This window comes from Denticeps clupeoides, chromosome 8 (assembly GCF_900700375.1).
Source record: "Denticeps clupeoides chromosome 8, fDenClu1.1, whole genome shotgun sequence".
In the NCBI taxonomy this organism is placed as follows: Eukaryota; Metazoa; Chordata; class Actinopteri; order Clupeiformes; family Denticipitidae; genus Denticeps; species Denticeps clupeoides.
The window spans coordinates 6,759,753-6,772,622 of record NC_041714.1 but is presented as its reverse complement, the minus strand read 5'-3'; the positions used below and the strand labels follow the sequence as shown (position 1 = coordinate 6,772,622).

The 12,870-nt window shown below is 42.3% G+C and overlaps 1 protein-coding gene across 1 annotated transcript; it reads left to right on the top strand.

The window, feature by feature from the left end:
- Positions 1-1,550: 1,550 nt before the first annotated feature.
- On the top strand, positions 1,551-12,078 carry LOC114796116 (uncharacterized). The gene is made up of 18 exons (XM_028990027.1): positions 1,551-2,244; positions 2,639-2,740; positions 2,897-2,997; positions 3,086-3,128; positions 3,200-3,328; positions 3,424-3,528; positions 3,617-3,847; positions 4,216-4,353; positions 4,532-4,657; positions 4,856-4,969; positions 5,179-5,412; positions 5,557-5,694; positions 6,218-6,328; positions 6,431-6,519; positions 6,712-7,471; positions 7,580-9,277; positions 9,369-9,459; positions 10,684-12,078. The coding sequence occupies exons 1-18, from the start codon at positions 1,732-1,734 to the stop codon at positions 11,295-11,297; spliced, it is 5,337 nt and encodes a 1,778-aa protein (XP_028845860.1). The 5' UTR covers positions 1,551-1,731; the 3' UTR covers positions 11,298-12,078.
- The last annotated feature ends 792 nt before the right edge of the window (positions 12,079-12,870 follow it).

Below are 12,870 nucleotides of genomic sequence, written 5' to 3'. Positions count from 1 at the left end.
GTTGTCTTTTTTTTTTTAATGTTATTCTTGCATGTGACCCCTGCCCCCCCTTTTGCACTTTATGTAGCCCAGTTTGCCTGTCACACATTCACTTTATGTCAGTATGTATCTTTGTTTCATTGTTTAAATGATACATGTAGCACCAGGTTCCTGAGAAACATTGTTTTGTTTCACTATGTACTGCCTAACATGTATGTAGCTGAAATGACAAAAAACTTCACTTCATTTCACTAAGAAAAGGAATGGTGACATTAGATTTTGTGTAGATTACTGTGAACTGAACAGACAGACCATCAATATGTATGTGTATACTTTGCCAAACATAGAAGAAGATTTTTCAGTCAAAGTGATTCTCTGTTATAGACCTCAAGTTGGGCTATTATCATGTTGAGATGCAGGAGGAAAATAAACATAAGACCGCGTTTGTGACATCTTTGGGGCTCTGGGAATATAACCAAATACCACAGGGAATCACCAACACACCCAGCAATTCAATCAATCAATCAATTTTATTTCTAAAGCACTTTATAAATAACACAGTCGACCAAAGTGCTGTACAGAATTCAATTCAAAGCATAGATAAAATCACAGATAAAAATCAGCATATGATACAATTACAGTAAATAAAATAGATAAACTGGACAAATGATAAAAGTAATAAAAGTAAACCCAACATCTCAAATCAAGTTAAAAGCCAAGGAAAAAAGATGAGTTTTAAGGCTACTCTTAAAAGCGGGAAGTCATTCTGCCTACCTAATGCACAATGGCAATGCATTCTATAGTCTCGGCCCTGCGGAGGAAAAGTTGCGGTCACCCCTCAGCTTTCTCCTTGTTTTAGGAACAACTAGGAGTGAAGGATCAGCTGACCGAAGGGCGTGTGAAGGAGTGTATGGCTGGATCAAATCAGACAGATACTGAGGCACAAGGCCATTTAGACATTTAAAGGATTTTTTTTTTTATTGGGAGCCAGTGCGAGGAATCTAAGACTGGGGTGATGTGCTCGAATATCTTGGTGCTGGTAAAAAGCTGCTCAGCTGAAACAGAGAAATAGGCAAACCATAAAGAACCATGAAGACAGTTTATTTGTTCAGAAAGACATTGTGTGTTTATATTGTATTTCCCTGTTCAGCATTTGTATTTGGTCCATGTCTGTAAATAAGATTTTAATTGCATATTGAATATATTGCTCTCTGCTGTATCTTGGAGTGGATTGTACTGTGTTGCTTAAAAGACACTAACGGCTGGAACCAAATGTGTGTGCAGAGTACTTGGTCCATTTACACTATTCATAGTCTGACATTCTGTCTTTGAGAAGAAGAACTTGTTGTTGCCAGGTCCTGAAAAATATTCATACTTAAAAAAAATATTATGGTGTTATTTTAGGGCTCATTTAAATTGCAACAATTTAAATAAACGTCAGATCTTTTGCAGCAGTGGTCAGTGAACGATAACCGCGACATTCTCCATGTCTACGATCTGGTTTGCAGAATTGATAATAGTTCGCGTGTGACGGTTATCTGGCAACCCCTCTGACGCGCGTTACAGGAAGTGCGTACACCCGCGTTAGCCTGTAGCATTCCGCTAGCAGTGGCGTGAAAAGACGCCGTTCGGTCGGAGTTGTTTTGTTGGAATGTACGTCGCTACTTCTATCTCTCTCTTTTGTTTTATACGCGACCATGAACAAAGTTTGCGCGCGTCAGTAATTTGAACTGCTGTTGACGTGCAGCTAGAATGGCACGAGGTCGTGGGAACCGTGGGAACTGTAATATACCGCCGAACGGCCACGGTCCTGGCTTTCCACCGGGTCCAGGCGGCCCTCCCTGTTCGGAGGGACCGTGGATGCCACCACCGAGACCACCGTTCCCACCCTACGGGCCCCCCGAGCCGGGATTTATGGACGTTCGTGGCCCTCACATGCCCATGCCGCCGTTCCAGCCGGGTGTGAGGCCAGCGGACCCGTACGACGTGGGTGACCGTTTCCGTCCGCTGGGCGACAGGGGACCGTTTCCAGGTCCAAGAGTGCCGGAGGGTTATGAATACGAAATGTGCGGTCCGCCCAGGGAGTATGAACGTGGGCCGCCGCTGAACAGAGATTTCCCCCCCATGGACCGCGGCTGCGGCGTGCCGATGATGATGGAGCGCGGCTTAGGGCCGCCCGCTTGCGGTCCCAACCTTAGACCGACGATGGACAACCGTGGCTTTGGGTTTAGGGAGAGCGGAGCTTTCGGGCCGCGGGCAGATGAGGTAATTTTGAGGCGAGACCAGGCGTGTTGATGTGGCCGTCATTAGTCCAGGTTATGTGTTAATAAAACTGTTAGATCATTTGTGGTTCTGAACATCTTCATGCTCATCAGTTTGAATATTGTGATTATTAACTAAACTATTCCATAAAAACTGCACGGTTCTACTTGTTATTTGACTAAAAACGTTTGATTAAATGTTTGATCATTTCTGGAGTGAGGAGTAGGACTGCATGTAATGGCTCACTTATTTAAAAAATGAGGACCTTGTGCTGCGTGACCCAGGCAGGGCTCCATCACCCATGACCCACATGGACTAAATGATTTACTGAAAGTAAGTGGAAGACTTTTGTGAAAGTCCTTAATTTAATAAACGTTTTATTTTTTTAAATGATCAGTTCAACCCAGGCTTCAGGAGGGGATTCAGTGGACCTCCACCTCCAGATATGATGGACCCTGGACTCAGGCCGATGGAGCCGCCGGAATGGTCTGATCCTGCTGTAAGCCCTAACAAAAGAATCCTGGCCTTTTAAAAAAAGGATTGGGAAGCAGAAGTTGCAATGTTAATGAAAATGGTTTTCAAATCATAATATGAGTGGCAAGCATGATTCATACAGCTGACATTTACAGAATGTTTGTCTTGCTGTGTTTTTAAGACTGTTGGGCCTCCAAGAGTTCCTTCACAGCTGGACCCGCCCCTGACGGAGGTGCCTAGATTACAGAAGAAGTACAAACCGGTGAAAGCAAAGTCCGCAAAGTATGTATATACGAATATATGTTAATATGTAAAATAATAATTTCTAATGCTGTCTTATCCCAGCTGTTTTGTCTCTGTTGTTATATAGGCCACCCCCCGGGCGTTCCATGGGAGTAATCACATTTATTGGAGTAAGTCTAATATTTTCTAACATTTTCATCCAGATAGACCATCTGTGTAAACATATTACCTTCTTTTGTAGAATAATCATGGAATGATTGAACGTGATGACCTGAAGAAATTCTCCTTCAGCTTTGAAGCTTTTCTAGGAGACCCTAAGCACCTGTTACCTGGAGTGAAAGTACATTTCACAGCTTGCAAATCAACCAAGGTGGGGCGTTGAACTTCTTAAATCCCAAACTTTCTGAGACATGAAACATTGAATGGGACAAGACCGGAGAGCATTTTTTTTTGGTGATGTTTCAGGACTCTGAGTGTGGCACAGATGTGATTGTGCCCCCCGGAGGGACAGAGGACACTGACAGCACCATTCATTCTGGTGTTATTACCAGGTCCCTTATTGCTAATCAGGTGTGGGGTTCAGTTAATATTCAAAAATGCTTTGAAACTGAATTTCCATTGTAATCCATTAGTCTTTAATAATTGTGTTTGTGTCCAGAGCGCCAACAACCCCCTATTGGAGTCCAGAACTGGGCTGGTCCGGGCAAAGTTTCTTGAGTCGAATACAGAGTTTCAGTTTAGACGCTGCGACTGCAAAGCCACATTGCTCCACAATGACCATGTACACTTCCAGATTGTCACGGATGTCATTACTCAAGCCAAAAGAGCTACCAATGTGCGACCAAAGGTCCCAGAGACATTCCAGTATACTGAGGAGATACGAGAGATGGTGAGTCAGCATTCAGATTAAAGTCAGCTTTAACAGAAGACAAAGCCAAGCTTTCAGGACAATACGGCGTCCTTATAGCTAGGATATTAAGTCGTGACAGTGAGTAAATACAACAGGATTCATGTAAACCAGGGCTTTAAAAAACAAAAAACACATTTTTAATTAGTCTTGTTTCTCAGGTTTACATATATTGGAGACAGTATGGAATTTCACTTTTTACTTGTGATTGAGAATAAAGAAAGTTTACTTTCTGAATTATGAATATGCAGTAATCTTTTGAGACACTGCAAAAAAAGTTTACTGTAGCTGGCTGTTGTATTTGACATCAGTGGGTGTTAACTTGGTTACAAACCATCATGTCCTGACAGGGTGTGATTGTAGACACCAAGAACACATCCTGGACCATCACAACCCAAAACCGTAATGACCTTGAGGCATTACAGCATGAGAATATTGGTGATGGAGAGTTGGCTGTCATGGATGAGGTGGAGTTCACAGTGATTATGGTATGTAAAGCACGTCGAGTTTCCAGCACAGAACACATATGATAGCGTTCTTAATGGAACATTCTTATTATGCATGTTTATTATGCATTGCGATTTTGTGTTTGCAAATATGAAGATTAGTAAACTTTGAAGGTTAAAATAGGATAATCAGTTATTTTCCAAAATATGTGCACTGCAGGACAAAGGTGCTGAAAAGGCAATCCGAGTGGCAAAGCTTCCCGCAGGAACTTTGGCTTTTGGGTCAAAGATAAAAAGCAAACTGGCTGAGGTCAAAGAAAAGCATAAAGCCCTACAAAATGAAAAGGTAAGGAATCGTTCTGATAGCTAATGATGAGCACCCAATTAATTACTGCTTAATGGTTCACAAGACTTGCATGCTTGTTCTATTTAATGAAGTTATTAACACAATCTTACCTTACTTTTCTGGTAAAAGTAATTTGCAAAGAGGCTGCAAACTATTCATGAGTTTTTTTGTTTTTTGTTTTTCTCTCCTGTTTCCCAGTGGAAGCCAGTGAACTCTGAAGTTCTACCTCAAAGAACTGTTGTGTTTGAGGATGTAAGCAGTGAACATTATGAAGGAACCATTATTAAAGCTTTAACAAAGGCCATTGAACAGGTATGGGAAATAATTTGTCACATTTATTATTTGTGGTATACTGTGGTTTTCAGTTCATATTTAGAATAAAAACACTGTTACACTGAGGCAATTAAACAAATAAATTTTTGAAAATTACATTTTAGCCTTTAGTTAATGAGATTACTGTGGTGACTCTGGCTCACATAGCTGCATATTAGATTACGGACCTTTTTTTCCCCCGTTATTAGACGTCTGAAGAAAAAGAGCCCGTTCTCGGCCTTTTGATTTCCACTGTCGATGGTTCAATGAAGAAACTGCCCTTTGAAAAGGCTGACTTGACATCACAAGTGACCATGCTGGTTGGAGACAAGGTTCAGTTTAATATCTCAACAAACCGTGAGACCAAGGTGGAACGTGCCACCAATGTAGAGATACTGTCAGACAGCTTCCACAATACAGACTCAACCGAGCAGCGCAAGATCGTGAGTTCAAGGATTTCCGAACCTCAATAATACAGTAATAGCAAAACATTCAATAAGATATCTTTCTCTCCTTTTGTGAGATGCAATCCTGGTGGTCTGGGACACAGATTTGTTTTTGCTTAATGTAGTGCATTCTTCTGTCAGGGTGTTGTGATGGACCTTGGTGAATCATATGGATTCATCAAGTGTCTGCAGGATCCACGTTTGTTCTTTGATCAGAGTGAGGTAATGGATGAAAACAAGCTGACCATCTCAGAGAAAGTGGAGTTCACCATTGTCCCAGTAAGTTAACAGATGGTCATTTTTGATGGTCTTTTCGACTGTTCATTCAATCATTTGTTCATTTATACTATTTATTAAACTAAAATTGCAGTGGCTCCATTTAGTGTCATAAGGAGATGGGGAAAGTGTTCTTTGAGACCACTGAGTGAAGAGTAAAGGAGGGCTACACACAAATGTACTTGGTCTTGTCACCTTATACAATCCTTTAGAATAGTATACTATACTTTAGTACACAGTACTTTAGACAACAAACAATTAGGTCTTCTATCAAGACTTAATGATATCAAACATTTCTGTATGTTTTTGATTTAAATTTATTAAACTTTTAATGAAATTCTACATTAGTATCATAAGGGAAAATGATACTACACTTAACGTTACACAGCAATATTAACTTACTGATACGTGTATTTAGAACATTTCTGTATTTGCCTTGGATAAACATACCTACAATATTTACAAATATATGCATGTTTCAATATTCAGAATGGCTGTAAAATGGATTCTTTCCCATTGTACTCAGAATACTGCAACTGGGGCAGGAAACCAAGCAATTAGGATCAAGAGGCTCACTGAAAACGTGTTATCGCCTGAGCCAAAATTAGATGGCTTAGGGGCAACAAATAAAGAAAAGGTTGGCTATATAAAATCTCTTTAGGATATGAAATTTCATCGTTTGATGGCGCACATATCTGTACTCACACTGATGATATTTTCACCATCTACATGCCTGCAGAAAAAGATGACTATTAAACTGCTGAGGGATCCCAAAGAACAAGTCGAGAACTTGATGGTCAAAGTTGACGCTGGTGATCCAGATGCTGTGTGAGTGAATGATGGATTGACCTAACTGCAAGATCTTTCATTTGTTAGCAGTTTGGCAGGGCGGCTTGTGTTGATTATGTTGATTTTTTTTTTTTTTTTTTTTTTTATGAACATGCATCTGTAAACAACTGTTATAATCAGACCGGGGAATGACTGACAGAGATCTCTCGGTAATTTCTATCCCTAATTCAGAGATTCACAGGTGAATGAGCTTGCTGAAGAACAGCAGGATGCTCTCGGTTTGAGGTCTTCATCTTTGGAAAAGACATCTGGAGACCCGCTCAAGATGTTCAGGAACAGAGGGGAACGGAGTCACGTGGACTGTCACTTTGGTCGAGAGAATGATTGGAGCAGGCCACATAATAGCCGCAGTCGCAGCAGAAGTCCAAGCCTCGACAGGGGCAGCCTGCACCATCAGAGTTACACCTCAAGGCAAGAGAGTAAATATAGGGGCAAGGAGGGTTACAGCAGACATTCCGGAACCCGTAGTAGGAGCAAGGAACGGTCATACAGACGAAGGTATAGCCGCAGTCGGAGTAGGAGCAGAAGCCAGGACCGGAGTGGATATTCTACAGACGGGCGTTGCGCACAGAGCCGAAGTCCTGAGGAACCAAGGAGTTCCTATGCCCCCCTGCATGCAGAGGTGCTGAGCTCTACTGAGCCACCGCAGCTTAATAGCCTTGTTGATGAGGAGTTGGCAAGAAAGAAGAAAGAGCTAGAAGAGCTTAATGAGCTGATCGCTCGAAGAAGAGCTATCGTTGCCATGGAGCAGAAAAGGAGGACCCCTCTGGTTGAGACCAAAAAAGAGTTTGATGTGGATTCAGAATCAGAGGAAGAGATGTCAAAGCAGTGGGTGCGTCAGACCAATGCACGGCGGCAAATGGGTAAACCAGAGCTTCAGCCAATTAAGTCGATTTTGAAGAAACGTCCTGAAATGACCCCCACGATTCAGGTCTGTTCCATTTAAAATTTCTGTTAACTGCGTGTATTTTTGAGGTTCTCAGGAATATTTTAACACAAAGACTGTGTGAAAAATGACTAATTATTTTTCCCCCTCCAGGGTGAAACCACAAGCTTAGAGCTCCCTCAGACCCCCCAAATGTCCATTCCTTATGGCAAGCCACTTTTTCCATCAGCCGATCTTCAGCAGTCTTACTTCAAATCAACCCCATCTTCAGACTGGTCTGCACCTCATCATACCAAGGAAGAATTAAGTGGTTCTAAGTCCTCCCATTATGTCAAGCCCCCTGTCTGCCAGTCACCTCAAAGCCCACCCAAACACCACCAGTCAACTCCTGTGCAGCATCAGGCTCCTGAGACAAAAAACTGTCTGTCTACTCAAATGCAGCGTTTTCTTAATACTCTTAACAAGGGAGTGGATATCAACGTGCTCTCCTCTCTGGTCAAGGATACAAAAAAAGAGGCGGCCCCTGTTGTAGAGTTGTTTAAGGAAGTGTCATGTAGGGATGAAATTTATGATCCCTTTGAGGCTGGAGAAGAGATGCGCCGGAGTAAGCGTGCTTCCTTGGTAAGGGTCATAAGTCCTGTAGATGAAACCCACAGAGAGGACCTCCTGCCACATGAACGCGCTGTGCAGGATGGCAGCGGTTTCTCTCGCCTTGTTAGTATGAGGCATGGACTTTACGTTGAAGAACAGTTTCTTAGGCAGAGTAAAGTTGAAGAGGAGGAACAGTACCTCTATGGCAAAACCGGTGCTGAAGATGATTATAATCCATATGAGAGCCTGCCTAGAGACGAGAGACATGTCAGTCCATCTCCACACACAGTTGAATCTAATGAGTATCCGAAGGAAGAGAAGAGTCAGCATTTTGACAAATTACAGAGCCTTCTGCAGACCATTGGCCTAAACCTTGATACAGCAGAGGTCAGCCAGCTGGCAGACAGAACGAGGGAGCGGCTGTATGGCAAGAAGCTACCTGTGAAGCCACCACACTCATCCCACAGTCCCACCAGTCATGTGGACAGGCACCGTAGTCGAACAGCCTCGTCTGAATCGGAAGGTTTACATTCAGTCTCTCCAGCCAAACAATCTAGACGGCAAGTCTATATGAGCTATTCAGATGCTGCCCAAAGCAGAGAGCTGTATGACAACATGGACAAGGACCTCCACACTCTAACTAGAACCATCAAGAACACACCTGACCCACAGAGCACACAAAAGACCCTGTCCAGTTCTGCTGTGTCAGAGGGCACACAGCATTCCTCTGACTACACATATCCGAATTTAGGTTATGCTTATGGATCTTATTCTACACCTGATTTAGGTCAGGGAACGTCTTCCCAATATTACACATACCAGCCAGGGCAGACGTTTCCACCTACCCCTACACTTGCTCCTGGGCCATATCCTGGGTTTCCTTATGGCCCACCAACTGTGCCACCACCAATTTTTCCTCATGTGCCACCGCCACAGATTCCTCCTCCTATATCTGCTTACCATGAGAAAGGTCTTCACAGCAATTACCCAGGCAGCATTTTGTTGTCCAATCCATTTATGCCTCCAGGGACATCATACCAGCAGACTAAAAATTTTAAGCAAGTGCCATTCCAATCTTTCCCCACTGTAAAAAGCCGATGTCTCACTGTTATAGAAACAGTGACTGAGGTAAAAAACAAAGATGTCACAGTACCAGTTGATGATGAAACCCAAGAGACAGAAAGCGATCAGATGGAAATCCAAGTAAAGCAGTCTGGTCCCTTAACAGAGGAAGACATAAAAGCAAAGCAGAAGAAAAGGGTAGGTTATCATTATCCTCAATAAATGGAGCTGGTATAGTCGGGTAGTTGTGAAGTTATGAGTCTCTTGCCTCATGTCCTTAACTGTACAGCTGGAGCAGTTCAATCAAAGGATGAAACAGAAGAAAGAGCAACAAATGGAGGCCTGGCGAAACCGAGGGAGAAACAAGGAGTCCACATCAGGTATCCGTGTAGTACTGTAGAGAGTTAAAGAACAGCCTCTGGGTTCTAAAATGGATGCAGAGCATGATTCTGGTAGTCAGCGTTCTTAAAGGCAGGGGCTGATAGCTTAGTGGCTAGATAAGCAAGCATTTAGGCTATACTCAGAACTGCTAGCTTCATTCACATTGTTGAGTCAGGTTTGAAATTACATGTAGCATTGCTAGCTTTGTTCAGTGGTAGTATAGATTAGTATATATATTTAAACCCATGTGTTTTAGTCTGAATTCAGTTCTTGTGATTCATCCAATGTTATGTCATTCTGAATTCTTATTGATAATGTTATCTGGTTTCAATGGCACTTTGTTGTTTGGAATTAGATATGTTGGGAGCAGGAAGAATGGCACTGTTTAAAGGTATGAATGGCAAAGGCCAAAATGTGATCGTGGAGGACTTGGTTAGATCATTTTCAAAATGGCCTGGTTTCTGTTGTGTTCCCAGTATTCAGAGGTTAGCAAGTGAAAGTCAACCAGGGACAGGTGCCAAAGCTAAGGTTTATCTGCTCCGATGCCACAGAAGCGCTAATGTGTCACACAATACACAAAAAACGCTTAATCCTGAACTCTGTCTTCAGCAAACAGTCTACATGAAGTCGACTTTATGCCACTACATTTAAACTTAGAATAAATAGAACATAAGAGCAGCTGGGAACTTTTGGGGTTCGTTCAGTAGATGATGATACTGATATTTCAGTACGAAAACCTGAAGACCTAAGCAAATAATAGCTGGCAGTGGAAGCTGGCTATTATCACACTCTGGTTTTTAATGTGGCAACTTTTTTTGTGATATTTATCTGTGGTGGTCCGCTCACCAACAGTCACAATACAGAGAAGTGAAATGATTGTGTGAGACTGTGGACTAAATGTTTTTTAAAAGAAATTGTGGGGCTTTGGGTATATATACAAGTCTTGTAATATTTGTTAAATATTTTGCAAATGAACTGTGACATTGTAATTCATATTTTATACCTGCTGAGAAAATGAATGCTGTTTGTATGTATGTGTGGTATTCGTTAAATCATCGCTGGATTGTTCCTCCGTAGAAGACGTGAGTGATGAAACCCTCCAATCACAGACTCAGCTCTCTTAGCCAATGCGCCATCTGCCTTCAGAGTAAAGTATTCACAGTCAACCTGGCTGAGATTACCAGAAGCTAATGCGGTCTACTGTGCTGTCACAAATCTTACAGGAAGCGTAACCTGCCAAGAAGTAAAGAATGTCTGGATTTGCGGCCACTCACTGGTGTTCTGGGCTGAGAAAAGAGCAAAGTCTCCTGAAATCGGCATGCAGTTGGGTATGGACCCCAACAGTGTGCGGGTGTGGTGGAAGGGTGTCCAGGGCATGACGTGGGACCAGCTCCTGCCCCAACTCCTACAGCTGAAGGGAAGCTGGCCTAACCCAGATGTGCTCATAATCCATTTGGGTGGTAATGATATCAACAAGCGCTCCCCAGGGGAGCTTATGATGTCCATCGAGAAAGATCTGGAATCCATGAGAAGTATATTCCCTCAGTGCCTGCTGGTGTGGTCCGATATCCTCCCAAGACGCTCCTGGAAACATGGGGTGGACCTTTTAAAGGATGTCTGCAAGGAGATGGACAGCATTCGTGCTATGATTAACCACAAAGTGCACACCGCAGTGGCGAAACTGGGTGGAAAGGCCCTGACTCATGACAACATAATGTTTGGCCATGGTTCTGGACTCTACCGGCCAGATGGCATACACTTGTCTGGCAGAGGAATTGACACATTCAACTTAAATTTGCAGGACTTTTTGGAGAAATGGGAAAGTGAGGCGAAATGAATGTTTCTTTTCTTGTATTTTTGTCATCATATTCACGGCTGAATTTCTTCCCAGACGTGATTAATGTTTATGCTTTTAGGTGTAATATGATATGAAATATTATCTTTTTGTTTTATTTAGATTTTTTTTTTTTTTTTACTTTTCCATTTACGTAAGTAAATGCTTCTCCACAGATTATTTTTGTCCTTTACATTATTAACTCTTTGTTAACAATAAAAATATTTTTTTGTTGTTTGAGAGAATCTGGTTAAATGCTCTATTTGCCCCTATTCTTTTGTAAACATTTTAATTCAACTAAACTACATTTATTGACAAGCCTAAGTATCAGTTGTGAAATTGACATTTTTGCCTTCAGATAGAGGACAAAATGATGAGAGCTGTATAAACAAAGCAGATGTTTATCCATGTCAAAAATAGTCCAGCAGTACCTGCGCTTTCTCTGTCTTCTGAAGAAGGTGCACCTCACCAGGCCTGCAGGACATTTACGCCTCCCGCTGCATCCATGAATCTGCCAACTGGTCGCCCCCGTGCAATACATTCTTCCCCAGAGCAGTCCGGCTCCTGAACGCCATGCTGCCCGTTCACACGCTGAAATGTCTACTCCACACCTTGCTGCCACCCCAAAACAGCTGTTGAACACTGTGCTCGTGCTGCAATACCTGCACAACTGCTACATTTGCACGATAACATGGTAACTGCTACTTTTGTGTTGTATGCTGTGCCCATGGTCCAGGAGGATGACATTTGTATATGGGATGATAATAAAGCTTTACTTAGTTAATTATTGTTTTTCATTCACAAATCTGATGATCTTAAATAGGATAGCCTTTGCCTTTTTAGTCGGGGAGACACCTTATCGTTCTTCAGGATCAGCCGTGAACTTCCTGGGGTGCACTGCAAGTCTTGGCAGGATCCTTGTCTCGACAGCAAGAAGAAAGCAGCTAGGTTGAAGCATGTTCTAGCATTAATTGTTTAATGCTTTCTGCTTGTTTCTAGCTGATTTAAGTTTTGATTGGTAATATTGAAAAAAAATTGTATTTTGTAACCACATTTTATGTACATGTGCAGGACACACAAGGAGTAGATTAAGCAGTCCTGGATAATCGTTCTGCAAATTGTGTAATTAGATGCCTTTTGTTTGGCATGAATATGGCAAAATGAAGAAGATCCTGCAGAAGATGGACCATGACGTTCTGATCTGAACTGGGACCCTAACAATGCTTAAGTGGGAAAGACTTTGTGAGAAATTCTTGAAATGCATTACATATGAAAATGTGTACATGTTAGTGTGATTTCTCTGCAGCTAACTCTTATGTAGAGTCGTTTAAACATCATCACATGTATCGCCTTAGCCAGTGTAGACACTCTGTACCCAAATAAATACTGGAGTCTTAAATATTTTGCAAGATATCCCCTCACCATATCAGACAGCCCAGTATTTCCAGTGGAAAGCTTCAAGTTCCTGGGCGCCTCCATTTCCCAGACCCAGAAGTGGGAGACCAACATCTCCTCCATCCTCAATAAGACCCAGCAGAGAAAGTCCAGTCTTCCACAGGAGCTGCTGATCCAGTTC